The 26,302-nt window shown below is 50.7% G+C and overlaps 1 protein-coding gene and 1 non-coding gene across 2 annotated transcripts in view; both read right to left on the bottom strand.

Annotated features, from left to right (window-relative positions):
- Positions 1-24,218, bottom strand: part of Crybg2 (crystallin beta-gamma domain containing 2) — a 35,216-nt gene extending 10,998 nt beyond the window's left edge. The window contains 15 exon segments of the mRNA XM_004657487.2: positions 396-508; positions 657-689; positions 1,030-1,156; positions 1,266-1,405; positions 1,663-1,789; positions 1,951-2,087; positions 2,390-2,425; positions 3,387-3,513; positions 8,174-8,313; positions 11,250-11,379; positions 11,519-11,631; positions 11,719-11,766; positions 12,579-14,660; positions 14,662-15,067; positions 23,927-24,218. Coding sequence (XP_004657544.2) covers positions 396-508; positions 657-689; positions 1,030-1,156; positions 1,266-1,405; positions 1,663-1,789; positions 1,951-2,087; positions 2,390-2,425; positions 3,387-3,513; positions 8,174-8,313; positions 11,250-11,379; positions 11,519-11,631; positions 11,719-11,766; positions 12,579-14,660; positions 14,662-15,012 — 3,704 coding nt within the window. The 5' untranslated portion in view covers positions 15,013-15,067; positions 23,927-24,218.
- On the bottom strand, positions 15,465-15,679 carry LOC123461036. Its single transcript, XR_006637360.1, has one exon. It is a non-coding gene; the product is annotated as a small nucleolar RNA U3 (small nucleolar RNA).
- Positions 24,219-26,302: the final 2,084 nt, after the last annotated feature.

A 26,302-nucleotide genomic window follows, 5' to 3' on the forward strand; every position in this document is an offset into this window, starting at 1 on the left:
TCATTCTCTCTATCTTTCTCTATCTCTCAAATAAATGAATAAGTAAAATAAAAAAAAGATTTTGGGCCGGAGGGATGGCTTAGTGGTTAAGGCGATTGCCTGCAAAGCCAAAGGACCTAAATTCGATTCCCCAGGACCACATTAACCAGATGCACAAGGGGGCGAACACATCTGGAGTTTGTTTGCAGTGGCTGGAGGCCCTGGTGCGCCTATTCTCTCTCTCCCCCTTTCTCTGTCAAATAAATAAATACACACACACACACACATTATAAAAATTATTCTGCTTGTTTTCACATTGAAGGACTCAAGACAGAACAATTAATCTCAATCGTGGGACAGATGTGACCTCCTCAAGCCGCTCCTCCCACGCCAAACTCCACCCTCCACCTGCTCACCTGCCACCATGGACACGGCACGACTGGGGCAGGAAGGAAGCGGGCAGAGAGGCCTGGTCATCCTCGAAAGAGATGTGGTCGCCCAGGAAATCCGGGCCTGAGAAAAGCTGAATCTGGAGGCAGACAGGGAAGGAGGCTGAAGTGAAGAGGGGCAGTGGAGTGGGCAGAAGGAATGGCCGAGGTGGAGGTAGGGGAAGAGCTTCGACAGGAGGGAAGAGAAGACGGGAGCCCGACCAGATCCCTGCGGGGCTGCCTCCTTACTTTTGAGACAAAGTGCAGATCATGCTCCCCGACCTGAAGGGAGGGACCAGTTTTCAGATTCAAGCAGAATGCCAGAGCCGTCTCTGAGTTCCAAATTCAGTTCAAGTAACCCGCTGTCCAGTGGGCACTAGCACCACCCCTTCCCTTCCCACTGCCGGGTCCCTAAGAGCTCTGGGCTCTTCCTTCCACAAGGCGGTCCAGGGACACAAACCCTGCCCCCAGCCTCGTCTTCGCATAGGCTCCGCCCCGCCCGTGCCCACTCTCCTTCCTAACCCCGCCCCCAAAACAGGCCCCGCCCCCGCGCGGACACACACACACACACACACACACACACACACACACACACACACTCACACTCTCCCCCCCCCCCTACCTGCAGGACCGGCTGGAGCGAGCCGAGGGAGCTGTTGCCCGCGCCCCAGTCGTCGCAGTTGCGGTACACGCCCTTCTCCAGCACGTACTGCTCGCCGGAGAAGCCCACCTGCTCATAGGCCACCCACCTGCAAGGAAGGGCAGGGGCATGGGTCAACAGAGTGGGCACCTGCCTGGAACCGCCGCCCGGGCCCGCCCTGCGCCCTGCGCCCTGCGCCCGAGTCCCGAATGACTCACACGCCGCTGAGCACGTGGATGGCCTGTGTGCTCGGTCCATGCTGCAGCAGCTCCACGTCCGGCAGGGCCGAGCTCACCTCCACGCCGTGCCCCTCGAAGTCCATGGCCTCAAACAGTACCACGGCAGGGTCCCCGAAGTCCTGGACCCCGGGAACAGTCAGGTTTCTCCCACACATACAAGCCTCTGGGAGTTCCCAGACCTCAGGGATGCAGCTCACCAAGGGAATTAGAGGTGAGTTGGGGTGTCCCGGGGAAGAGCCGCAGGAGGGAGAGAGACTGCACTGGGGGGTGGGGCACACTGCCAAAGACAACACGAGAGGGGGACAGATTCTTCCCTCACATTGTAATGGGGGAAGTGGAGGTGTGCCCAGTGCACAGTCTAGCTGCCCTTGCTTACCGTCCGGATGACCCGCAGGGAGGTCAGTAACTCATCATAGCCTCCCCACTGTGACCAGTCAGTGTATTCGCCCTCCTCCAGCAGGTACTGGTGGCCCCGGAAACCCTCCTTCTCGTAGCCCACCCAGCTGGGAACAAGGGAAAGATGGACAGACACATTGAGCTATAGGATGTCCATGTTTAAGGTGACCATCCCTACCCCTGGCAACTGAGGCTGTTCTCAAACCCCAAGTGTAAAAGCCAATACTGCAAGGAGACAGAGAATTAAAAAATCATTTCAAGTCCTTACCAGCCCCCAAGAATTCGGAGGGACCCTACGGAGGCTAATTGGGGGCTTTGGCTGTCCTCTGGCTGCTGAAGGTTGTAGATGTCTCTGCTCACTTCCCAGCTCCTTCCCTGAAAATCTGGGGCCTCATACACCAGGGCCTGGGAGGAAGGGACACCAAATTGATGGGACTGTCATCTGTCCATGACACAACCAGCCAGCCTAGGAATGACTCAACCAAACATCAGCCCAGAGCATAACCAGTAAGACTCCCACCCTGGTGCCATCCCCTACCTAACTCTTGTCTCTACTCTGATTCCTGGCCTGGTCTTTACATGTCAAAGCCAGTTCCCAGGCCCAGCTTTTGCCCCTTCTCCCCAGGACCTTCATTTCCTGTTCAGAACATAATCACCACCACCCTAACACACCAAACCCCACTTTGACCCAAAGTTTAGCCTCTTACCTTGGGTTCTCCTGGCTTCTCCACACTTGGGCAGCCCTGCAGAGAAGACATGGCTGAGACACCTGCCCACAGTGGGGGAAGACACATGGGGCTGGGGACTTAGGATTTTCTTGATCTCCAGACTCCTAAAAATGGCTGACCCAAGCTGGAAAGATGGCTTAGTGGTTAAGGCACTTGCCTGCAAAGCCTAAGGACCCAGGTTCGATTCACCAGTACCGACATAAGCCAGATGCACAAGGGGGCACATGCATCTGGAGTTTGCAGTGGCTGGTGACTCTGGTGTGCCCATTCTATCTGCTTCTCTCTCTCCCTCTCAAATAGATAAATAAAAATATTTTTTATAAAATGGTTGATCCAGGGCTGGAGAGATTGCTTAGTGGTTAAGGCACTTGCCTGTGAAGCCTAAGGACCCCGGTTCAATCCTCCAGGACCCATGTAAGCCAGATGCACAAGGGGGCACATGCATCTAGAGTTTGTTTGCAGTGGCTAGAGGCCCTGGAGTGCCCATTCTCTCTCTCTCTCTCTTTCTGTCATAAATAAATAAATAAATAAAATATTTTTTTTAAAAAAATGGTTGATCTGGGGCTGGAGAGATGGCTTAGCAGTTAAGGCACTTACCTGCAAAGCCAAAGGACCCAGGTTCAATTCCCCAGGACCCACGTAAACCAGATACACAAGGTGGACTATGCATCTGTAGTTCCTTTGCAGTGGCTGGAGGCCCCTGGAGTGCCTATTCTCTCTCTTAATTTCCTTCTCCCTCCCTCTCTCCTTCCCACTTTCTCAAATGAAAATGTATTTTAAAAAATGGCTATCTAATTCCTCTGCCCAACTCCTTGGGCTAATCCTCCCTCTCCGCCAGTCCAGTTCCCAGTAGGAGCTCTAGGGCAGTGGGTTTCCAAGGAGTTATTCTGCCATTTACTTCCTCTCTTGCCCACAGATACAGGGCTACACTTGTAACTGGGGGCAGAGTGGCCTGTGTGTATGCCCTGCTCCTTACCAGTCTCATGGGCTTCAGGGAACCCACACTGGAGTCTGATGTACCCCAGGCTTCTGAGGTGGGATATTTTCCCAGCTCTAGGATGTAGGGGGTATCTTCAAAAGATGGTTTAGGGTACAGCAGCCACCTGGGAGAAAGCAGAGAAGTCACTGCATTCCAGACCCCAAAGGCACAGACTGGTGGAATAGCAACACAGGTTTAGAGAGTGGGGATGCTTTTTGGAGGGGAGCGGGAGAAGGCCCTCTGAGTGAAGACCTTTCAACCCTCTTATTTTAGAGAGGCCATTCCTTCAGCCTCCTTTCCTCTGGCCTGGCCCTTTCCAACTTCATACTGCAACTGTGGAGTTCTTTCTCACACACAAACTTGCTTAAAACCCTTAGTACTCATTAGTTTCACAATACAGCCCAGCTACACAGAGTCCCTTCTTTCTGGCCTCATACCTCCCTACTTGCTGTATATAAAGATCAGATTGGGTGTTTGATATTTTGTTAGAGTAGAGAATCATGTACTCTACCACTGACAACAAACACCTTTGGCCCACAGACTGGACCTTCTTTTTGTTTTTATTTTATTTTTATGCAAGAGAGTGAGAAAGAATTGGCATGCCAGGACCTCCAGCCACTGCAGTCGAACAAACTCCAGATGCATGCACCCCCTGGTGCACATGTGCAACCTTGCATGCTTGCATCACTTTGTACGTCTGGCTTACATGGGACCTAGAGAGTTGAACATGAATCCTTGGGCTTCACGGGTAAGCACCTTAACCACTAAGTCATCTCTCCAGTGCTATTTTATTTAATGTATAGTTATTCATCTGCAAGCAGAGAGAGAGCATGGACACACCAGGGCCTCCAGCCAGTGCAAACAAACTTCAGATGCATGTTCCACTTTGTGCTTTACATGGTGTTGCAGTCAGGTTCATATTGCTGGTAGAAATCACCCGACCAAGAGAAGCTTTTGGGAAAGAGATTTATTTTGGTTTGTAGGCTCAAAGGGAAGCTCCACGATGGCAGGGGGAAACAATGCATGAGCAGAGGGTTGACATCACCCCCTGGCCAACATAAGATGGACAAGAGCAACAGGAGAGTGTGCCAAACACTGGCATTGGAAAACTGGCTATAACACCCATAAGCCTGCCTCCAACAACACACTGCCTCTAGGAGACTTTAATTTCCAATTGCCATCAGCTGGGGAGACTAGCATTCAAAAATACCTAAGTTTATGGGGGACACCTGAATCAAACCTCCACCCATGGGGATACTGGGGAATCAAACCAGGGCCTGCAGACTTTGCAGGCAAGCTCTTTAACCACTGAGGCATCTGTTGCAATTTAATTCTGGTAGGGCTTTATGTGGTTGGCTGTGGAATTGAACTCAGGCCTTCAAGCTTTGCAAGAAAGTGCCTTTAACTGCTAAGCCATCTCCCCAAACCCACCCCTACATTTTTTAAATTTTTTTTATTTATTTGCGAGAAAGAATAAGGCAGAGGAAGAGAGAGAAAGAATGGGTACACCGGGTCCTCCAGCTATTGTAAATGAATTCCAGATGCATGTGCCACCTTGTGCATCTGGTTTACGTGGGTCCTGGGAAACTAAACCAAGGTCCTTTGGCTTTGCAGGCAAAGGGCCTTAACAGCTAAGCCATCAATCCTGACCCCACTCCTACTTTTTTTTTTTTTTTTTTTTAATTTGAGAGGGACAGACACAGAGAGAAAGACAGATAGAGGGAGAGAGAGAGAATGGGCGCGCCAGGGCTTCCAGCCTCTGCAAACGAACTCCAGACACGTGCGCCCCCTTGTGCATCTGGCTAATGTGGGACCTGGGGAACCGAGCCTCGAACCAGGATCCTTAGGCTTTACAGGCAAGCGCTTAACCGCTAAGCCATCTCTCCAGCCCCACTCCTACTTTTTTGACATGTAGATTAAGCTGGTCCTGAACTCATTATGTATCCAAGGATGACCTTGAACTTCTGGTCTGCCTGCCTTTACCTCTGAGTGCTGGGATTATAGGTGTGTGCCATCATGCTCAGTTTTATGAAGTCCTGGGGATCAATCCTTGGGCTTCATGTATTCTAGGCAAGCACTCTACCAGCTGAACTGATCCCCAGCCCAAGACTGAGCTTTAAAAAATAATATTTTTCAGGCTGCTGAAATGGCTTAGCAGTTAAGGCGTTTGCCTGCAAAGCTTAAGGACCCCAGTTTGATTCCCCAAGACTCATGTAAGCCAGATGCACAAGGGGGTGCATGCATCTGGAGTTTGTTTGCAGTGGCTAAAGGCCCCGGCATGCCCCTTCTCTTTTTCTCTATCTGCCTATTTCTCTCTCTCTCAAATAAATAAATAAAATGTTTTTAAAATAATATTTTAAGGTCCCTGAAATTGGCTACAATACCATAGTGTTGAATCATTTTTATATGACAATTAAAAGAAGTTTTATTTGTTTTTTTGAAGTAGGGTCTCACTCTAGTCCAAGCTGACCTGGAACTCTGTAGTCTCTGGCTGGTCTTGAGCTCACGATGATCCTCTTACCTCTGCTTCCTAGGTGCTAGGATTAAAGGTGTGCGCCACCACACCTGGCTCTAAAAAAATGTTTTTAATTAAGTCACCAGGTGTGGTGGTGCACACCTTTAATCCCAGCACTCGGGAGGCAGAGGTAGGAGGATCGCTGTGAGTTTGAGACCACACTGAGACTACATATTTAATTCCAGGTCAGCCTGGACCAGAGTGAGATCCTGCCTTGAAAAACCAAAAAAAAAAGTTGTATTTTGTTTTGTTTTGTTTTGTTTTTTACGGGGCTGGAGAGATGGCCTAGTGGTTAAGGCACCTGCCTGCAAAGCCTAAGGAGTCATGTTCAACTCTCCAGGTCCCACATAAGCTAGATGCACAGTAACACAAGATTGCACATGTGCACAAGGGGACATATGCGTCTGGAGCTTGATTGCAGTGGCTAGAGACCTTGACACTCCAATTCTCTCTCTCTCTCTCTCTCTCTCTCTCTCTCTCTCTCGCGCGCGCGCGCGCACACACACTCTCTGTCACTCTTGTGTTTTAAAAAAAAGACAATATGTTGCATTTGCCTCAAAAAAAAAACTCTTTTATTTATTTATTTGAGAGAGAGAGAATGGGCATGCCAGGGCCTCTAGCCACTGCAAACAAACTCTAGACACATGTGCCACTTTGTGTGCCTGGCATTACGTGGGTACTGGAGAATCCAATCTGGGCTAGCAGGCTTTGCAAGCAAGTGATTCTAACCACTGAGCAATCGCACCAGCCCCCACAGGGTTTGTTTTTTATTTTTTGAAGGAGAGTCTTACTCTAGCCCAGGCTAGCCTGGACCTCATGAGTAATCCTCCTACTTCAGCCTCCCATGTGCTAGGAATATAGATGTAAGCCACCGTATCCAGCTCTAAGACTGAACATTTGAAACAGATCTTTGGCCACTCAACTTGCATATGCTATACCCTCTTTCAATATGCTGTTTCTCAGCCGGGCATGGTGGTGCATGCCTTTAATCCCAGCACATGGGAGGGAGAGGTAGGAGGATCATCACAAGTTCAAGGCCATCCTGATACTACATAGTGACTTCCAGGTCAGCCTGAGCTAAGTGAGACACTACCTCGGGGGGAAAAAAAACACTATTTCTCCATTCATTCAATTAATAAATATTTAAGGGACAGACAGCGTTTAAGGAATAAGGAATGCAGTACTGAACATAACATATAAATTCCTGTTCTGTTAGAGATTCTTAGCCAACGCATCTCAACTCCCAGCAGATGTTTCTTCCTCCAGGAAGGCCTCTTTGACTATACCCGAGCCCCACCTCCAACAGATTTGATACTTCTCAGTGTTCCTGCAACTCTGTACTTCCCCAGCCCCAAACTCTTAAGTTGCTATCATCTATTTTACTTGCTTGTTTCCGCCACACTAAGCGCAGGCTGACCCTGAACGCTCAATCCTTCTGCCTCAATCTCCTGAGTTCTAGGTTTACACCCCACACAGACTGAGCACTTTTTTAAATTAATTAATTTATTTATTTATTTATTTGAGAGCAACAGACACAGAGAGAAAGACAGATAGAGGGAGAGAGAGAGAATGGGCGCGCCAGGGCTTCCAGCCTCTGCAAACGAACTCCAGACACATGCGCCCCCTTGTGCATCTGGCTAACATGGGACTTGGGGAACCGAGCCTCGAAGCGGGGTCCTTAGGCTTCACAGGCAAGCGCTTAACCGCTAAGCCATCTCTCCAGCCCTGAGCACTTTTTTTTAAATTTTTTTTTTGTTTATTTTTACTTATTCATTTGAGAGCAATAGAGGGAGAGAGGGAGAATGGGTGCGCCAGGGCTTCCAGCCACTGCAAATGAACTCCAGATGCATGTGCGCCCCCTTATGCATCTGGCTAACGTGGGACCTGGGGAATCGAGCCTCGAACCGGGGTCCTTAGGCTTCACAGGCAAGTGCTTAACCACTAAGCCATCTCTCTAGTCCCAGACTGAGCACTTTTGAGAGCTGGAACTGTGCCCTGTCACCTCTGCATCCCCAGCACCAGGCACAGTGAATGTTAATAAAAGGATTCCAGGGCTGGAGAGCGGCTCAGTGATCAATAAAGGTGTTTGCTTGCAAAGTCTGCCAGCTCAGGTCCAATTCCTCAGTACCTACATAGCCAGACAGAAAGGTGCGTATGACTGGTGTTTATTTGAAGCAGCAAGAGGCCCTAGTGCGCCCCTCGCCCCAACACACATGCAAATAAATAAATAAATGTTTAAAAAAAAGGATTCCAAGATAGGCAGACTCACAGTCCTGCAGAAACTGTGGCAGATGCCACCTTCAGTGGTCTCTCCAGGCCCTGGACGTCCTTCAAGGCCTCAGTGAGCTTCCTTTGCTCCCCCTTGAGGCCCTCCTCAGAGAACAGGTTAATTTCTGGGGTGCAGTAGTCCTATAGGATAAATGGGGACATTCGAGTACAAACTGAAGACAAGACTACCCTTTCTCTCCCCTTCTTCCCCAAGTTCTCTGGCCAGGCAGGGCTCCCTGGGGCTTCTGGGAAAACCTGTCTGGCCGCCTCCCCAGAAACCAGAGGTGACTGAAGTATTCTCCACAGGGCTTACCAGCCAGCCAAGCCTGAGACCAGAGTCCTTGACGGTCCATTGTTGGACCTTTAAAACTTGAGATCAAAGTTCCCAGGAGAACCTGCAGAGCACCCTGCCCTTCCCTTGCCTCTGGGTGGCTGATTCCCTGCCTGGTAGAGGATGAAAGATGGGACAGCAGCTGTCTGAGCCCATCTTTGATGTTCAATTCCTGCCTCTGTCCAGACTGGCTTTTGTGTTGTCCAATTTTGTTTTGGTGCTGTGGATGGAGTCCAGGGACTCCCACAGGCAAGCTCTCCCTTGAGGTCCTCCTCAGAGAACAGGCTGATGTCTGGGGTGCTCCACCCCCGAGGCCCACCCCAGGCCCAGGGTGGTCTTGCCCACATCTCATTCCAGATCATAACAGTGCTCTGCCTGCACCTACCAAGGGCACTGTGCTAAGGTCATATTCTACCCCACCCCATTGGGACACCCCCCCAAAAAAAAAGATGTTGATATATTCACGGACAGGAATGTGAGGTTTAGCAAAGTTAAGCAACCTTCCCAAGGTCTTGTAACTAGTAGAGCCAAGAAGGGAGAAGAGTAAATTTTGCTTATAGGGCAGCTACCAAGCACCTCTTGCATGCCTGGCACACAGTAGGTGCCCACTCAATGCTGAGTGAGTTAAATGATTCCAGGACTGTCTAGCCTCAGAGTTCTTCTTTTTCTCTCATACCTCATTCCCTCCCGCACAAGGATGAATTCATTCTGAGTTTCTCATAATAGATTGTCCATCAGGGCTAGAGAGATGGCTTAGCAGTTAAGCGCTTGCCTGTGAAGCCTAAGGACTCAGGTTTGAGGCTCTCTTCCCCACGACCTGAGTTAGCCAGATGCACAAGGGGGTACACGTATCTGGAGTTCCTTTGCAGTGGCTAGAAGCCCTGGTGCGCCTATTCTCTCCCTCTCTCTTTCTCTTTCTCTGTCTGTCACTCTCAAATAAACAAGTAAAATAAAAAATAAACCAAAAACATGTCCATCAATGCATGTGCCTCAGGAGAGCCTTTGGAAATAAGCACCGCATCCTCCAGGCCCTCATCCTCTCTCTGGCTATTCAACTCTGTTCTTCACATCCTCGTCAGAGAACAACAGTTACTGGGGATCCAGGTACATGTCTTCTAATTAAAAATACAACCAGTCAGACATGGAGGTGCACACCTGTCATCCTAGCACTTGGTATAGAGGCAGGAACATGAAGAGTTCAAGGCCAGATGGGCATGGTGGCGCACACCTTGAATCCCACTTGGGAGGCAGAGGTGGGAGGATTGCTGTGAGTTCAAGGCCACCCTGAGACTACATAGTGAATTCCAGGTCAGCCTGGGCTAGAGTGAGACCCTACCTCGAAAAACAAAACAAGCTGGGCGTGGTGGCACACGCCTTTAATCCCAGCACTCAAGAGGCAGAGGTGGGAGGATCACTGTGAGTTTGAGGCCACCCTGGGACTACATAGTGAATTCCAGGTCAGCCTGGACTAGAGTGAGACCCTACCTCAAAAAAACAAAGAAACAAAAAGATGAACAGACCCTGAAGAAGACACTTGACATCAACTTCTAACCTCCATACACATACACATGCATATGCATGTGCACCTGTACACTTGTGTACATACACATGAACATACAACATAAACAAAATACAACTACATAAGAGTGAATGAATAAATAAATCACAACCAGCTCTTGGGTGTGATGGCTCATACCTGTAATCTCAGCACTAGAAGGCTGAGGCAGGAGGTTTGCTGAAAATTCAGGGCCAGCCTGGGCTATAGTGGCAGCCACTGTCTCAAACAAAACAAAAGCCCACAAATATACCCAGCCCAGTGGTCCATGGAGTCCTTCCTCGAGGCAGTCTTCTGAGTGTCAGTAAGGGTCACGATGATCTTGTCAAGCTCAATTTCTATAGCTTATAAACTCATGCTGCTAAAACACTGCTTAATGATGTCCTTTTTTTAAAAAAATATTTGCTTTACAAAAACAACGTTATAATATTGACTTTTCAAACCACACACTTATCCCTCAATAATTAGAGGTGTTCACTAGGCATGATGATGTACACCTGTAGTCCCAACACTCAGGAGGCTGAGGCAGGAGGATCGCTGTGGGTTTGGGGCTATCCTGGGCTAGAGTGATACCCTGCCTCAAAAAAGCAAAAACAAGGTGTGGTGGCCAAAGCTGATAGTTCTAGCATTTGCAAGGCCAGAGGATCGTGAGTTTGAAGTCACTCTGGGCTACTTTTATCTAAGACCTTGCCTCAAAAAAATTAGAGTTGTTTATGGGCTAAAAAATCACATGCTTTCATGGTCTCCCTGTCTTTTTCCCTTTCATGATCTAGATCTATTGTTCTTTGTGGGACAAGCTCAGTCTAGCTTACTGTGCATGCTGCAGACAAAGCCCTGCCTGGCTTCTTGGCACAGGGCCTGGCACACAGTAGACATGAGTGAGTTCCATGGTGCCTTTCCCTGGGTAGTGGGTGACCCCAGCACATTACCTGTCACTCGGACTTCATCCTGCACCAGCTCACATTTACTTCCCCAGAATGCAGCCCCTTCCTGTTGCTGCCTCCCCGCCAGCAGACTTCACACCTCCCCATGGTCCGCCTCCCTCCCAGTGACTCCAAGATAAAGAGCCTGGAGGTTAGTCCATGATAACCCACTTCTGCCTACCACTCCATATGACTTCTCCCAGAGACTGTCCCTCTAGACCCCCAGATGGGGCAATATCTTCCACTTCCTCCCATCAAGCCCACTCACCCTCACAACCCTCCTTAAGGAGCCGATGCCTTGGTTACTCCATGCTGATGTCAGGGCTCTGAAGTCCACATCTCCCTCAGGCAAGAACAGTTTCCGGCCCTGGAACTCTGGCTGTTCATAGAGTACCCAACTGTGGACACAGGGTCACAGGTAGGAAAGAGACTGTACCCAGAATCTCTTGAGTAGCTGATGGATTTTCCACTTGCTCACTGCCCTGTCCACCCCCAGATTCTCAGTCAGCACCCCCACACTGGGTATTCCCTACTCACCAGCATCGCACCACCCTTATGGAGGCGATGGGGGCCCAGCTCAAAGCATCAGGAACGTCTCTCCAGACCTCCCTGCTGCTGCCCTGGCAGCCAGGCTCCGAGAAGAGGATCACCTGAGAAGGCATACGTAGATATGTTCTCAGGCCCTGGACCCAGGCGCTGCCTTTGGTACCACCTCCCTCTTGCCCTCATGTTCCTACCTTCCCAGGCCTGGTGTTCAGTTTGCCCTGGGTCTTCAGCGTTGGGCTCTGGAACAGAGGGGTTGGTGAAAAGTCTTATGGGAGCATCTTCTCACTGCCTCTCCACACTTCCATTCCAAGACATCTGTTGGCCTCTACCCTCAAGGAGCCAGTCCACAGAGAGATGCCACCCTTATTTCCAACCTTTCAGTGTTTCATCACACTGTCCCAGGAAGCTAGGCAACCATCATACCTCTTCCCCAGTTTTTTAAGATGTGGGAACCACCATTCCTTTTGCAATCCATGGTACAAATCTACCACTGTACAGATAGACTGAGAACCAGAAAAATGTGGATTGTGGGGCCGGGCGTGGTGGCACACACCTTAAGTTCCAGCACTTGGGTGGCAGAGGTAGGAGGATCACCATGAATTTGAGGCCACCCTGAGACTAATAGTGACCTCCAGGTCAACTTGGGCTAGAGTGAGACCCTACAAAAAAAAAAAACAAAAAAAAAAACAAAAAACAAAAACAAGGGCTGGAGAGATGGCTTAGTACTTAAGGCATTTGCCTGCAAAGCCAAAAGACCCTGGTTCGATTCTACAGGACCCACGTAAGCCAGATGCATAAGGGGGCGCATGTGTCTGGAGTTTGTTTCCAGTGGCTGGAGGCCCTAGCATGCCCATTTCCCCTCTCCCCCCACCTCAAGTAAATAAATTTTAAAAACTTTAAAACATGTGGATTGCATAGGTCAACTGAACTAGCTCTCATTCCTAAGCCTCTTATCTCATGGGACTTCACCTCCCAGCATCCTCTCCTCATACCACTCAAGCACTGACACTGACCCAGGGCCCCTCTCTTGCCCATCCAAGGCTTCACTCACCCACCCCTCCGGCAGCTTGGTACGTGCTAGCTTCTCTGGCTGCGGTCTTCCACTGCAGAGCAGGGGCAACTGTCCCAGAACCTTCCTGAGCCCTGGTGGCCCATGGGGTGGCAGAGCAGACAGTTTTGTGCCCAGTGGCTCCAGAGTAGGGACATCCTTAGTGGTGGGTACCAAACTGCCAAAGAGAAGACTGCCTCCCAGGCGAGAAGTGGGCCGGTTGCTGGGCTGCGATTCGGGCCCTTGCTCTGAGTAGAAACCCTTTGTACCTGCTACATGTTTCTTCATCATCTCCAGAGGGGAGCAAGTGACCTGGGTGGGCTTAGCAGGAATGGGGTCCCAGGAGGGACTGGGCCCTGCTTTCTCCTGCTTGCGCTGCAGCTTTTCATCGTCACTCAGGTAGGGGTTCTCCAGCTCCTCTTCCTCCTCCTCTTCCAGTGAAGGCACTTCCTGGGGGCTGGGTCCCGGCACCCATGGCCCAGGCTGGTCCTCCTCAATGGCAGGTAACGTGGCATACATGGCTAAGTAGGAGGAGCGGGGTGCCCGGGGTAACCGGTGAGTATGGAGGATCTCAGGGGGCTCCATGCTCCGCAGGGTATCCAGGAAAATCTCCAGGTCAGCTGTCAGGCTTGCCTCATCCTCTTCCCTTGATGGCTCTAGGGACATCTTGCCTTTGGTCAAGTCAGGGACAAGCTGGGGCTGCGTGTTGGCTTCTGCTTGAATTGGCACTGGTGCAGGAGTGTCTTGTGGACTGGGAGACACCTTGATTTCTGAGACAGATGGAGCAAGGGGCACAGCAGAGCTTTGAATATTCTCTTTTGGGGCAGGGGGTGAGATGGGACTCTCCTCAGAGTCCCGGACACTCTCATCCTGTTTGGAGGTCAGGGAAGCAGGGGCAGTGGGGCCTGGAACAGTGTCTTTTCGGAGACAGGAAGGACAAGGGCTCTGGACAACCTCCATTTGGATAGCAGAAACTTCCTCCATGTCCTGAACAACCTTGGTTGGCTTGTGGAATGAGGCAGCAGCACCTGTGCTCTGCACAACCTCTTTTGGGGTATCAGATAGCGATTCAGGACCAGGGCCCTGATGTGTCTCTTTCTGAGTAAGAGTGGGAACGGATACATTTTCAGAGTCCTGAACAGACATATTCTTTGGAGGGCTTGGAACAGAAAGACCTGGGCTGGGGACAGTCTTCTTCCTTATAGAGGATGGAGCCACTGTCACCTCGCTCCTCACCATGGGCAGGATGGGGACTATGGCTGGATCTGAGAATTCCTCTATTTTTACAAGGGGCAGGACATGGGGAGTGGGCTGGGGTCCAGGAAGAATGGACACCATAGGCCCCTCTGGGGAGTGGACCAGGTCCAGAGAAAGGACATGTGTCTGGGGTCTAGAAGAAGGTGCTGCTGGTTGGCTCTGGCTGGGGCCAGAGGTTTCCTGCACCTGTGCAGAGTCCCCTGCCCTGGCATCCAGGGCTCCATCTTGGTCTAGGGGTGGGTGGGCTGCAGGGATGCCCTGGTTCCGAAGTGGGTAAGCAACTGCTGGGATGCCTGCCGGGGTCTGGGCTGAGGTGTCCTGTAGCTCAGCTGTGCTAGTCTCAAATGGCTGTGCCAGGGTTTTTCCCACCTTGCCACCCAGTCCTGAGCTCCTTGCCATGGGCCCCATGGGTCTTGGGAGGCGGCTGGCAGGGGGGCTGCACTCAGCAGGCACAAGGCTACTCAGAAGTTCCAGGGCTTGGCTGCGGCTGGGTGAACCCTCAGCTCCTGGATTCACCACCATTGCCCGGACTGTGCGGCTCACATTGCGGCCCCTTGGCAAGGTCTCTCCTGACATCGTTGGCCCCACAGTCACAGAGCTGCTTACTCTGCGGTCCACATGCCCTCCCACCAGGGTGGTGGTCCGCACAGTGCGTGTCACTCGCCATTCCTCATGGTTTCTGGAGTTCCCACTGGTGACACCCATACCAGGGTGGGGACTTGGCTCACGTGGCCCAGGCAGGGGTACCAAGAGCTCAGTCCTGGTCATCGCTCCCATACTTGGTGACTCAGTCCTGGGAGCCTGGAGTCCACCATCACTCCAGTCCCCGAGCCTCCTTCAGCCTCCCCACTGGCCTTTTCTCCTTGGGAGGTAGTGTGTACTTCTTGGAGAAGATGGGCCCATGGCTCTGGAAGCGCATGGATTCAGCCTCATCTCCAGAGCCCTGGTAATTCACAGTCTCCTCTTCCTTTGTAACAAAGCCATTGACTTCTTCTCGCCGGAAGCTGTGCTCAAACATCTCCTCCTGTGGAGCGTCCATCTGGGAAGACCCCGACACCAGAGACACCTTGTGAAAACGGTGTCTGGTCTCTTCCTGGGCAGGAGGCCGCTGCCGCCATGTCAGTGTCGCACTTACTACACGGGCCTCAGCATGGGCCGGGGGCCCAGCTGTCTCCTCCATGTTGGGCCCCAGCAACCTGTCCTGAGATGTCCTTGTCACACTAAGGTCCAGTTCTCTGAATATGGTGGAAGGGAAGAAAAGAAATGAGCACTAAAGGGTAGTAGGGTAGCCCCCCAACCCAAAGCTTAGGACAACTGGCCTGGCCTGGCCTGGCTAGAATACCTCAGCCACTTGACCTTTTGGTCTTTGTTTCCTCATCTGTAAAATGGGCATAAGTCTCCCGCCTCTGATTTGAGGTCATCAGAGCCTCTTAGCTGCTCATATCTCCCATTTACACAGGGTTTCGTCCATTGAGGTCTCCAATGAGTGAAGCTACAACCTTTGGCCAGGAGCGAGGTGAAAGCAGAGAGGATGACCTGCTTGTCTCTCACCTATGGAGGGCACTTGGCCTCTGCCCTCATGAGTGCTTTACCCTGACCCTGTTTCTTCTAGGTCCCCCCCCGACTCCCGCCACCTCCAGACTGCATCCTCTCCCTCCAGCTCCCCCAAAGGAGGGCAGGAGCCATCATCAATGACAAGTGGCAGTTGCAGGAAAGCAACACCAAGAACCTGCTGCATGCTCAGGAGAGGACACTACGCCTCCTCCTCACTGTTTCTAGGACTCTACACAGTCAGAGAAACGTCTCTAGTAATGGACTATAGAAATGAGCCCCGAAAGTATAGTCTTATTATTATTATTATTATTAATTTTTAAATAGGGTCTTGCTCTAGCCCAGGCTGACCTGGAATTCACTATGCAGTCTCAGACTGGTCTCAAACTCACAGCGATCCTCCTACCTCTGCCTCCCAAATGCTGGGATTAAAGGCGTGCACCACCACACCTGGCTCCTAGGATTCTTAAAGGGAAGCTAAGAGAGCTGGAGAAAGGGCTTAGTGAGTAAAGAGCTTGCAAGCATGAGGACCTAAGTTCAAATTCCAATCTCCCCTGTAAAAGCTGGGCATAGTGATGCATGCCCATAATCCTTGTACTGGTAAAGCAGAGACAGAGAATCTCTAGAGCTCACTGGCTAGCCAGTCTAGCAGAACGAGTAAATTCTAGGTTCAATGTGAGTCCTTGTCTCAGAAAATAAGGTGGAGGACTAGAGAGATGGCCCAGTGGTTTAAAAGGCACTTGAGGGTTGGAGAGATGGCTTGGTGATTAAGGCGCTTGCCTGCAAAGCCAAAGGACCCAGGTTCAATTCCCCAGGACCCATGTAAGCCAGATACACAAGGTGGCACACACATCTGGAGTTCCTTTGCAGTGGCTGAAGGCCCTGGCACACCATAATCTCTCTACCTGCCTCTCTCTCTACTAAATAAATAAATTAGATATGCCAAGCACAGTGCACTCTAATCCCAGCACTCAGGGGACAGAAGTAAGAGGATCGCCATGAATTCAAGGCCACCCTGAGACTACATAGTGAATAACAGGTCAGCCTGGGCTAGAGTGAAACCCTACCTTGAAAAAACAAACAAACAAACATATATATACATACACACACACACACACATTTGTTGGGGCTGAGGAGATTTCTCAGCGGTTAGAGGCACTTGCTTGCAAGTCTGTTGGCCCAAGTTTGTCTCCCGAGCACTCACACAAAGCCTGATGTAAAATGGTACATGTACCTGTGATCCCAAAGCACCTACAGCAATGGGAGTTAGAGCCAGGAGAATCCAGACACTTTCAGGCTGCATACAAAGCTAAAATAAAATAAAATAAATAAGGCCATGTGTGGTGGGGCACACCTTTAATCCCAGCACTGGGGAGGCAGAGGTAGGAGGATTGCTGTGAGTTCAAATCCACCCTGAGACTACATAGTGAATTCCAGGTCAGCCTGGACTAAAGCAAGACCCTATCTTTAAAAAAACCAATAAAGGGTCTGGAGAGATGGTTTAGCGGTTAGGTGCTTGCCTGTGAAGCCTAAGGACCCCAGTTCGAGGCTCTATTCCCCAGGACCCACGTTAGCCAGATGCACAAGGGGGTGCAAGCATCTGGAGTTTGTTTGCAGTGGCTAGAGGCCCAGGCACACCCATTCTCTCTCTCTATGTGCCTCTTTTTCTCTGTCTGTTGCTCTCAAATAAATAAATAAATATTAAAATTATTTTAGAAAACAAAACTAAATAAATAAAAATGGTGGACAGAGACTAAGAAACTCATCTAATGTCCACCTATGGCCTTCATGTGCCTGGACATGTGTATTCACACTATCGCATACATGCATGCACACTCACACACACACTCATACACACACACAAAAGGGAAGTAGGGCTGGAGAGATGGCTTAGCTCTTAAGGTGCTTGCTTGCAAAGCCAAAGGACCCGAGTTTGACTTCCCAGGATCCACATAAGCCTGATGTACATGATGGCACATGTGTTTGGAATTTGTTTGCAGTGGCTGGAGGACTTGGCGCACCCATTCTTTATCTGCCTCTTTCTCTCTCTCACACACACACTCACTCTCTCTCTTTCAAATAAGTAAATTTAAAAAGTAAAAATAACAAATATTCAAAAGGACCTTTATAAGGTACTTTCCCTCCTCAGAAATCATTCTTTCCCCTTGTACAGATAAAGAAACTGAGGCTGAGAGAAGAGGATGGGTGAGCCCAGAGTGACATAGCCACTAACTGCCATGCTGGGGGCTCAAATTTGCATCTATTGAATGCAGGCCTGGAACCCCCCTCCTACCTACTAGGCCAAGGCTCAGGGCACAGCTAACTATTCCCATCATGCTGTTGAGCATGGCCCATCTCCTCTCACTTTTTGGATGCCAAGCCCTGAGTTTCACTTCTTTCTTTTCATTTTTGCAGGGCTGGGAATCAAACCCAGGACCTCTAAGCTGGGCATGGTGGCACACGCCTTTAATCCCAGCACTTGGGAGGCAGAAGTAGGAGGATCACTGAGAGTTCAAGGCCACCTGAGTCTATAGAGTGAATTCCAGGTCAGCCTGAGCTACAGTGAGATCCTACCTCAAAAATCCAAAAAAGAAAAAGAAAATTAAAAACCCAGAACCTCATGCGTGCTAAGCAGGTACTCTACTACTGAGCCACATCGCCAGTCTTATTTCTTTATGACCCTCCCTTGACATCTCTGAATCTCTACAACGTCCTTTGTTAAATGTGGGGGAAATATAACAGCTGCCTAAGCAGAAATCTGTGCTCCCAGGAAACTTGGGGCTTCTACACCTTGCCAAATATTTTATATCTGTAGTCCAGATGAAAACCAGAAGAATCCCACAAGTATGACCACTCATGAAGAATAAACTATGGGGGCTGGAGAGATGATTTAGGAATTAAGGTGTTTGCCTGAGAAGCCTAACAACCCAGATCCCATGTAAGCCAGACACACAATGTGACACATGCGCAAAGTCACACATGTGCACAAAGGTGGCTAGAATTTAATTACAGTGGCTGGATGACCTGGCATGGTTGAAAGCACTTGTAGTAGCCAGGCATGGTGGCACACACCTTTAATCCCAAGATTTGGGAGGCAGAGGTAGGGATAGGAGGTTCACTGTGAGTCGAGGCCACCCTAAGACTACATAGTGAATTCCAGGTCAGCCTGGGCTAGAGAGAGACCCTACCTCAAAAAACATATATATTTTTTAAAAAAGGAAGAAAAAATATTGCTAGGTTATAGACAAACATTCCTATTTTTCCCATAAGATTTCAAGAGGATCAGAGCTAGGCATGGTGGCGCATGCCTTTAATCCCACCACTCAGGAGGCAGAGGTAGGAAGATCGCCATGTGTTCAAGGCCACCCTGAAACTACATAGTAAATTCCAGGTCAGCCTGGGGCTAGAGTGAGACCCTGCCTCAAAGAAAAAAAAAAAAGATTTCAGGAGGATCAAAAAGATTAAAAATTTGTTCAGCTGCCCATTCGCTGTTGAGACTAGTACCCAAATTCTAATGGCCTAACCACATTCCAAACTCCCAACTATATTTATCTGGTAAACTAAGTCTCTGGTTTGGGGGTTTACTTTTGTTGTTGGTTTTGGGACAGGGTCTCGAAATGTTGCCCAGACTGGCCTCAAACTTAACAATCTTCCTGCTTCAGTGTTCAGACTATGGGCATGAGCATATACTACCATGCTCAATGAGGGTTTACTCGTGTGTGTGTGTGTGTGTGTGTGTGTGTGTGTGTGTGTGTGTATGTTTGAGACTGAGTCTTGCTATGTAGCCCTGACTAGCCTAGTACTACTATATAGCCCAGGCTAGCCTCAAATTCATGGCAATTTTTCTGCTTCAGTCTCTCAAGTGCTGAGATTACAGAGATGTGCCCTGTGCCCAGCTGAGGTTCATGCCCAAAGGAGTACAGGGTCTCATGGTGCCCAGGCTGGCTTCAACTTTGCTATGTAGCCAAGACTGGCCTTGAACTCCTGATCCAGCTGCCTCAGCCTCCCAAATGCTGGAATTGCAGGCATGCACCACCACACCTGGTTATGTGGTGCTAGAGATCAAACTCAGGACTTAGTGCATACTAGGCAGGCACTCTACCCACTGAACCATATCCCTAGACCTTGGGTTCACCTTATCTATTTATTTATTTTACTTGAGAGGAAGAAAGAGGCTGGTAGAGAAAAAGAGAGAGAAGCAGGGAGAGAGTGGGCACACCAGGGCCTTCAGCCACTATAAACAAACTCCAGACACATGCACCACCTTGTGCATCTGGCTTATGTTGGTCCTTGGGAATCAAACCTAGGTCCTTTGGTTTTACAGGCCTTAACCACTAAGCCATCTCTCCAGCCCTAGGGTTCACTTTTAAAGGGGCCCAACTCAGGCCTAGGGGGTCACCCACCCCCACCTGCTGATCTCCAAGCAACACTGATCATAGTAAGCCTATTTTTAGACCTGAGGACCCTAGAGAGGTCTGCCTGCTCCTGCTCATCCCTACTCTGGTACCAACCCATCTTCAGATCAGTGCCTCCTCTCCATGAGCTGGCCCCAAGATGCCACAACCTGAGTGAGAAGTGGGGCCCACTGCCACAATTCTCCTCCCCTACCTCCACCTCACTCCCTCACTCCTGAGAAGCTAGAAGAATCCAGAACTTTGACCTGTTCTGTAGCCCCAGCAATGACTCAGGTTTTATGAGGGGCAGAGATGAAAGAGGCTGAGGCCTAGGGAAGCCTGACTCGACTCAGGACCACTGCTGGCTACTACTGTATCTGGGACAGGGCCTGAGGGGACCCCCCAATGGCCTGTGAGTGGGGAGGGGGAGGCCTGGACAATCCTCAACCTTTCACTAGTCATGGCTTGCTGGGAACTCATGCATCCAGATACCCCATGCCTGATCTTAACTCCTCACTATGGCCTGACTCCTCCTGGCCTCATTGAAGAGTTACCCTTTTTCCTGTGGCACCTATCCTCACTGGAATGCCTACCAGGGAGCGTCACCTCTCACTGAGTACCCCTAAAGTCCTCATCCTCCTCACCAAATTGTCTTTCCATTTCTGAATTCTGAATAATAAATACCAGCCACCCACCATCTCCGGACTTCCTGGTCCCTGCCAGAACTGACAGTATGAGTTCTAATCTATTCATTCGCTCAGTCAATGCTAATTATCCCAGGTGAGGTGCCGGCCCTGGTCAGACTCACCCAATGCTAGTGTTCTCAAGAAGATGGTATCCTAGGAGCCCAGAGCTAAAGAAGATGGTATTTGGAAAGTCCCATGGGTTTCTCCAAGCCACAAGAAAACAGCCTTAAGGAAACTGTCCACAAGTCACCTAGATGCTATGGATGGCCTCTCAGCAATCAGAGTTCCATGCCTTTCTGAGCCCAGCCCAACCCAGGACAACACCCCTGATGGCCACTCATTCATCAAGCATGTGGTCACAGCTTCTGCTTGCATACTTCTAGGGACAGGAAGTCACCTCTTGAGAGTTCACCTGTCCCATCCCTGGACAGTCATGACGGGTAGACTGTTTTTCAAGCTGTGTTGGAATCTGCCTGCCTGTGGCTCCCTGCTTCTGTCCTGGCTCTGGAGACACACCCCAGTAAGCAGGCTGCCTCCTCTGGGCAGGCAGAAGTGCCCATTCTCACAAACAGAAGCAGATTTGCTGGCAAGATGACCTGTGACCTCCCAACAAGGCGTGTGGGGTTGGGAAGGGAGAGGCTGAGGAAGGGGCGGGGGGAGTGTGGGAAAAGTCTTGTCTAACCCAACAAGTCCTGGATTCTCCCCACTTACCTGTGAGTCACCCCCAAACTAGGCCAAACCAGTCCACAGGCCCACATGCTGGCAAGCTCATGCAACAGACACACAGAGCCACAGACCCACAGCGTCACACAGCATAAAACTGCAGACACCTACCTGGACAAACACAACCAGAAACATATGCAGCCACGGACAAGGGTACCCACCAAGACACACACAGAGACACTCTAAAAATGCAACAACAAACATGCAAGCCACATGCCCCACAAAGAAACACAGGCACTGTAACACACTTAGTGCACACATCTCTAAGACACACACAGCCACTTCATAGCCATGGGCTCCTGTTCCCTTGAAAGCCACCTGCACTTGAGCATGGACCTGCACTTGCACATGTGCACATGCACCCCTCTTGTAGTCCTGCACATTCTGCCCCTTCCCATATCTGTCAATAATTCTGCATAGGAAATTTTGTGGCAGGGCTGGACAGATGGATTAGTGGTTAAAGCGCTTGCCTGCAAAGTTTAAGGACCCAAGTTCAATTCTCCAGTCCCACTTAAGCCAGATGCACATGGTGGTGCATGTGTCTGGAATTTGTTTGCAGCGGCTAGAGGCCCTGGCATGCCCATATTCATTCTCTTTCTTCTCTCATAAATAAATATTTTTTTAAAAAAACTTAGGCAGAACTTGGACATAGAAGGATGGTATCACTGAGGGTCTCCTTCCTTCCTCTATAAGGGGGGAGGATGTAGCTTTCCAAATCAGTCATCTGCCTGTGCCCCAAGAAGTCAGAACCCTGTGTCCCCTCAGGTCTCTCTACTGCTCTTTACCTGCCCCTCTCCAAGGCCAACCCCCTCTCTCCACTATCCCCCTTCTTCTGCAGCCTGTCCTCCAATGCTGGGACACCCTGGCGGCTCTCAGGGACAGTTTGAGCCCTTCACCTCTCCATTCCTTGGTGCATTGACTCTTGCCCAAAGGACCTGGGTCTCCCTGCCTCAGGCCTGATAACAGTGCCTCAAATCTACAGGCCACAGGAAACCCTGGGTTCCACATGGAGACCACAAGCTGGAGAGATGGCTTAGCAATTAAGGCCCTTGCCCACATAGTAGCTGCATACAACCCTCAGCTCTACACAGAGCCACAGAGACCTCTTTTTTAAAAAAAAGTAGTTATGGACATACTCAGTATGTAAACGACATATGTCAATACCATACTTATCCTCACCCCTGTCCCCCCTCTGAAAGGACCCTCCTCACTGGGGATGCTGGTTATCCCCATGGGGTCTGTGGGTCCTGCATTGTGGGGGCAGCTGTCAGTTATGGGGAAGAGGCAATGTCTCTGTGTGTAATGTCCCAACTTGTGGCTCTAACAATCTTTCCACCCTCTCTTCCATGAAATTTCCCTGAGACAGAGGCCTCTTTATGAGGCAAGAGGGAATAAGATCAGAGCACAGCCAGAAACCTGGTTTCGAATTCTGGCTCCTTCACTGTCCAGTTGACTGTGGGGAGGTGATTTAACCTTGTTGAGTCTCAATCTCCTACTATTATTAGGTGGTAGTGAAGGGATTGGCCCCTACTTCATAAGGCTATGTAAGGATTAAATACAATTATGCTTAGAAAACAAATCACAAGGACTGGGGAGATGGCACAGTGGTTAAAGGTGTTTGCTTGCAAAGGCACTTGCCAATTCGAATTTGATATCCACATAAAGCAAGACACAAAATGTGGCATACACACACACACACACACACACACACACACAAGTACACATAAACAAATAAAAATGAAAAGTAAGGCTGGAGAGATGGTTCAGCAGTTAAGGCACTTGCCTGCCAAACCTAAGTACCTGAGTTCTATTCCCCAGGACCCACGTAAAGCCAGATGTGCAAGGTGGCACATGTGACTGGAGTTTGGTTGCAGTGGCTAGGGGCCCTGGTGTGCCCATTCTCTCTCTCTTTCTCTCTACCTCTTTATGTCTCTCAAATAAATAACCTAAAAAATAGAAAGTAAACAAGTCATAGGTAGCCAAACCACCCTCAGCCAGAGTTTCTCAAAGCCCCTCCAGAGACTTGGGGCCTTCCTAATAGTCCTAGCCAGGTCCGTGTTCATCTGTCCTCAGTGATTTTTGAGGGACCCGTACTCTCCTCTCCAAGTACACCAGCCCATTTTAGGAGAGTCCATTCAAACAAATAAAAACAGGCCTGGGAATCTCGGCAGCTCTTTCTGTGGCCACCAGCACAGCCAGATGGGGTAATTATTGCTGCCACTGATGTGTAATTAATAAGCATCCCTGCTATTTTGGCAGCCCAGCTCTCTGGAGTTCAAAGCATGTGCCTGTGAACCATCTCCTTCTTCCTCCTCTCTGGCTACCATATCCACTCAACAAATCCAGGCCCAGAGAGATTAGACCACTTGTGCTAGGTCATTCAGCTCCCTGGCTAGGTGCCTATCCCCAGCTTAGGTCTGTGGTCTTCTGAACAGAACTGGGGAGTGGTATGAGTTACAACGGGAAAGATCACCCCTGACTTGCCTAGCCTCTCCATGGCAAGATCTTCCTTTCTCTGATAGGTAGTAGAGGACAGTAAGCCAGTAGGTTCAGGGGAGAAGGGGGGGAGCAGAGGTGGAACTGGGGACAGGATGGCAGAGCCAGCTCATGCCCAAGATGCCAAATGAATGGAGCCCCAAATGGGAGAATCCCTGGAAGCAAGTAGAAGAACCCAAAAGACAGTTGCCCTGACAAGTTCTCCTCCCACCATAACACCCTTCCGGAGCAACCTCCAACTCACCGTCTGTGTGGGAACCCGAGTTCCAGGCCAGCCTGGAGCTCCTGCCGCTGGGACTCTCCCCTCAGAAGAGACAGAGCTGTCAGCTGGGGCTCTCTGGGCGGATTGGTTGGGCACCCCGTGATGGGGCGGAGCCCCTGAGGAGGCTCCTGCCAGCCCCTGGATTCCTCAGGGCCACAGAGGTGGGGAGCTGGTCGGGCAGGTTCCTTGCCCTCCTCCCCAGGCGCCTGCCCGCACCCCTGCAGGGTGACAGTGATGTGGTAGCGGGTTCTCTTGACAGAGGGATGAGGGCATAGGGTCTGGCATGGCTCTGGGGTGTCAGGCTTGCCCTTTGTCCCTTCTGCTGTGCAGAAGGACACAGGGCGGGGCAGCGGGGACGAGACTTCCAGGTTGTTGGATAGCTTGGGTCCTAGTGGTACCTCTGGGACACTGCTTTGGGGGTTCTGCCAGGTGCCACCTGGGGGTCCCTGTTCCAAACATGGAGGGAACAGCTCTTGGGGAGAGGAGCACCTGGTACCAGCAGGCTCTGCTGAGGACATTGTTGGTGTCAGACTCTCAGGCCCTATGGAGGCATAGTTGGCCAAGTCACAGGTGCTACCCACGGCTGGCCTCTGGAGACGCCCCAGGGGCTGAGTTCCTCTTCCTAAGATGTGTCTCTGCTTGTGACTCCAGAAACCACTGTGGCTACCAACCCGAAGGTCACTTTCTGAAAGGCTCTGAGCTTGGACCTGGTAGAAAGGAGAGATGGGGCATGGTGACAGGAACAGCGATGACATCTCTCTGTCTGCACTGTGGGTACCCCTGGACATCCCTGGCTGCCCACCTTGGCCCATAGAAAACTGAGCAGGACTCCGGCACCCAGCCCAGCTGTCCTAGGCAGAGTCTGTAGAGGTGGACAATGGAGTGGGACCTTGGCATGGTCCTTCACCCCATCTGTCACCAGGACGACAGTGAGGCCAGAGAAGACAGTAAGACAGCCGGATCACACTGCAAGGCAGTGAGGGCTCCCAACTTACAGGTCCCACACTGTAGCCCAGGTGAGCAGGCTGGCTGTGTCTACCCATGGCTCTGGCCAACATTTCCTCACAGCTGTGTTACTGTTTTCTCAGTGTCCCCAGCCTCCAGCCTTGTAGCACCAGCTGTCCTGGGGATTAAGGGCTATGTGGGTGTACCTGCCTCAACTGCCATTGGCCCCTGCCTGCTCTAGGCTACTGGAGGGCCTGCAAGCCACCCTGTGCACCCTCTCAGCCCCACAGCACCTGGGTGTAGACATGAACCAAATATAAATGAGGGAAGCAGGGAAGAGGGGTTCCTTGAGAACGGGTACAACACCTGGCCTCTGTTTGCCCTCCTTCCTGGAGTCCAGCCTAGATATGGGGAAGGGTAAGCACTCAGGATCCCAGTCCTAAACAGACACTGGCCCCACACTACCAGCTTTCAGGGAAGGACTTGGGTCCTGGCAACAGAGGAGCCAAGAGGGGCCAACTCTGGGGACAAAATTCCTACTAACAGAGGGCCTTGGTCCCATCTTCTCTAAATTACTTGTCTATGACAGGATGACTGGTGTGGGAGGCACGGATGGAAGCAACCTGCGTCTGGGTCCCAGCTCTGTCACTTGCTACACAGTTTCCCTAGCGTGTAAAATGGGTGTGATCCTAGCAGCACCTGCCTCCTAGGGTGCCACGCAGATGGAATGAGATAGTGCCACAGAGCACCCATACTCAATTAAGCACAGTAATCACTCTTGATTGTCAGGAATAAAGAGGGTCACTGGGCTGCTTGAGGCACCTCCAGAGGAGGCAGTTTCTGTTCTCCAAAGGGAAAACATCTGTCACTGTGCTAATGGCTCAGGGTCCCCCCACCCCTACTGCAGAGAGAGAAAGCATAGATGGCCTGAAGGTTAAGCCACAGGTTCAAGGTCACCTCTGCAGGGGTCCAGGTCAAGAAGTAAGGAAAAGGAGACAAAGATGGGCAGAGTTAAGAGGGTATGCAGCAGGTAGCTGAAGGCCCCAGTACTAGAGGGTACACATTTGCTGAACACCCAGGCTCCATGCTGGGCATTCTGTATCCATCACGTACGTCATTTCTCCCCACAACCCTGAGACAGGCACTATTGTCCCTCTTTGTCAGATGGAGACAGTAAGGTTCAGAGGAAGGGAAGGATCTGTTCAGGGCCATACAGGTCTCCAGAACCCACAAGTCAGGATTCTACAGTCCTGAATACTGCCTAGCCCTCCCCAACTACCGCCCCTGCCTTCTGTCCCTTAGTTTTATCCTACCTTGAGGCTGACATTGCTGGTGCTCCCCTGGCCCTGGGCAAGGTCGGGGCAGCTCTGGCCACCACAGGGCCTGGGAAGGAAGCAAAAGGGAAAGGAATGA

The sequence above is a fragment of the Jaculus jaculus genome, chromosome 5 (assembly GCF_020740685.1).
Source record: "Jaculus jaculus isolate mJacJac1 chromosome 5, mJacJac1.mat.Y.cur, whole genome shotgun sequence".
Classification (NCBI taxonomy): domain Eukaryota; kingdom Metazoa; phylum Chordata; class Mammalia; order Rodentia; family Dipodidae; genus Jaculus; species Jaculus jaculus.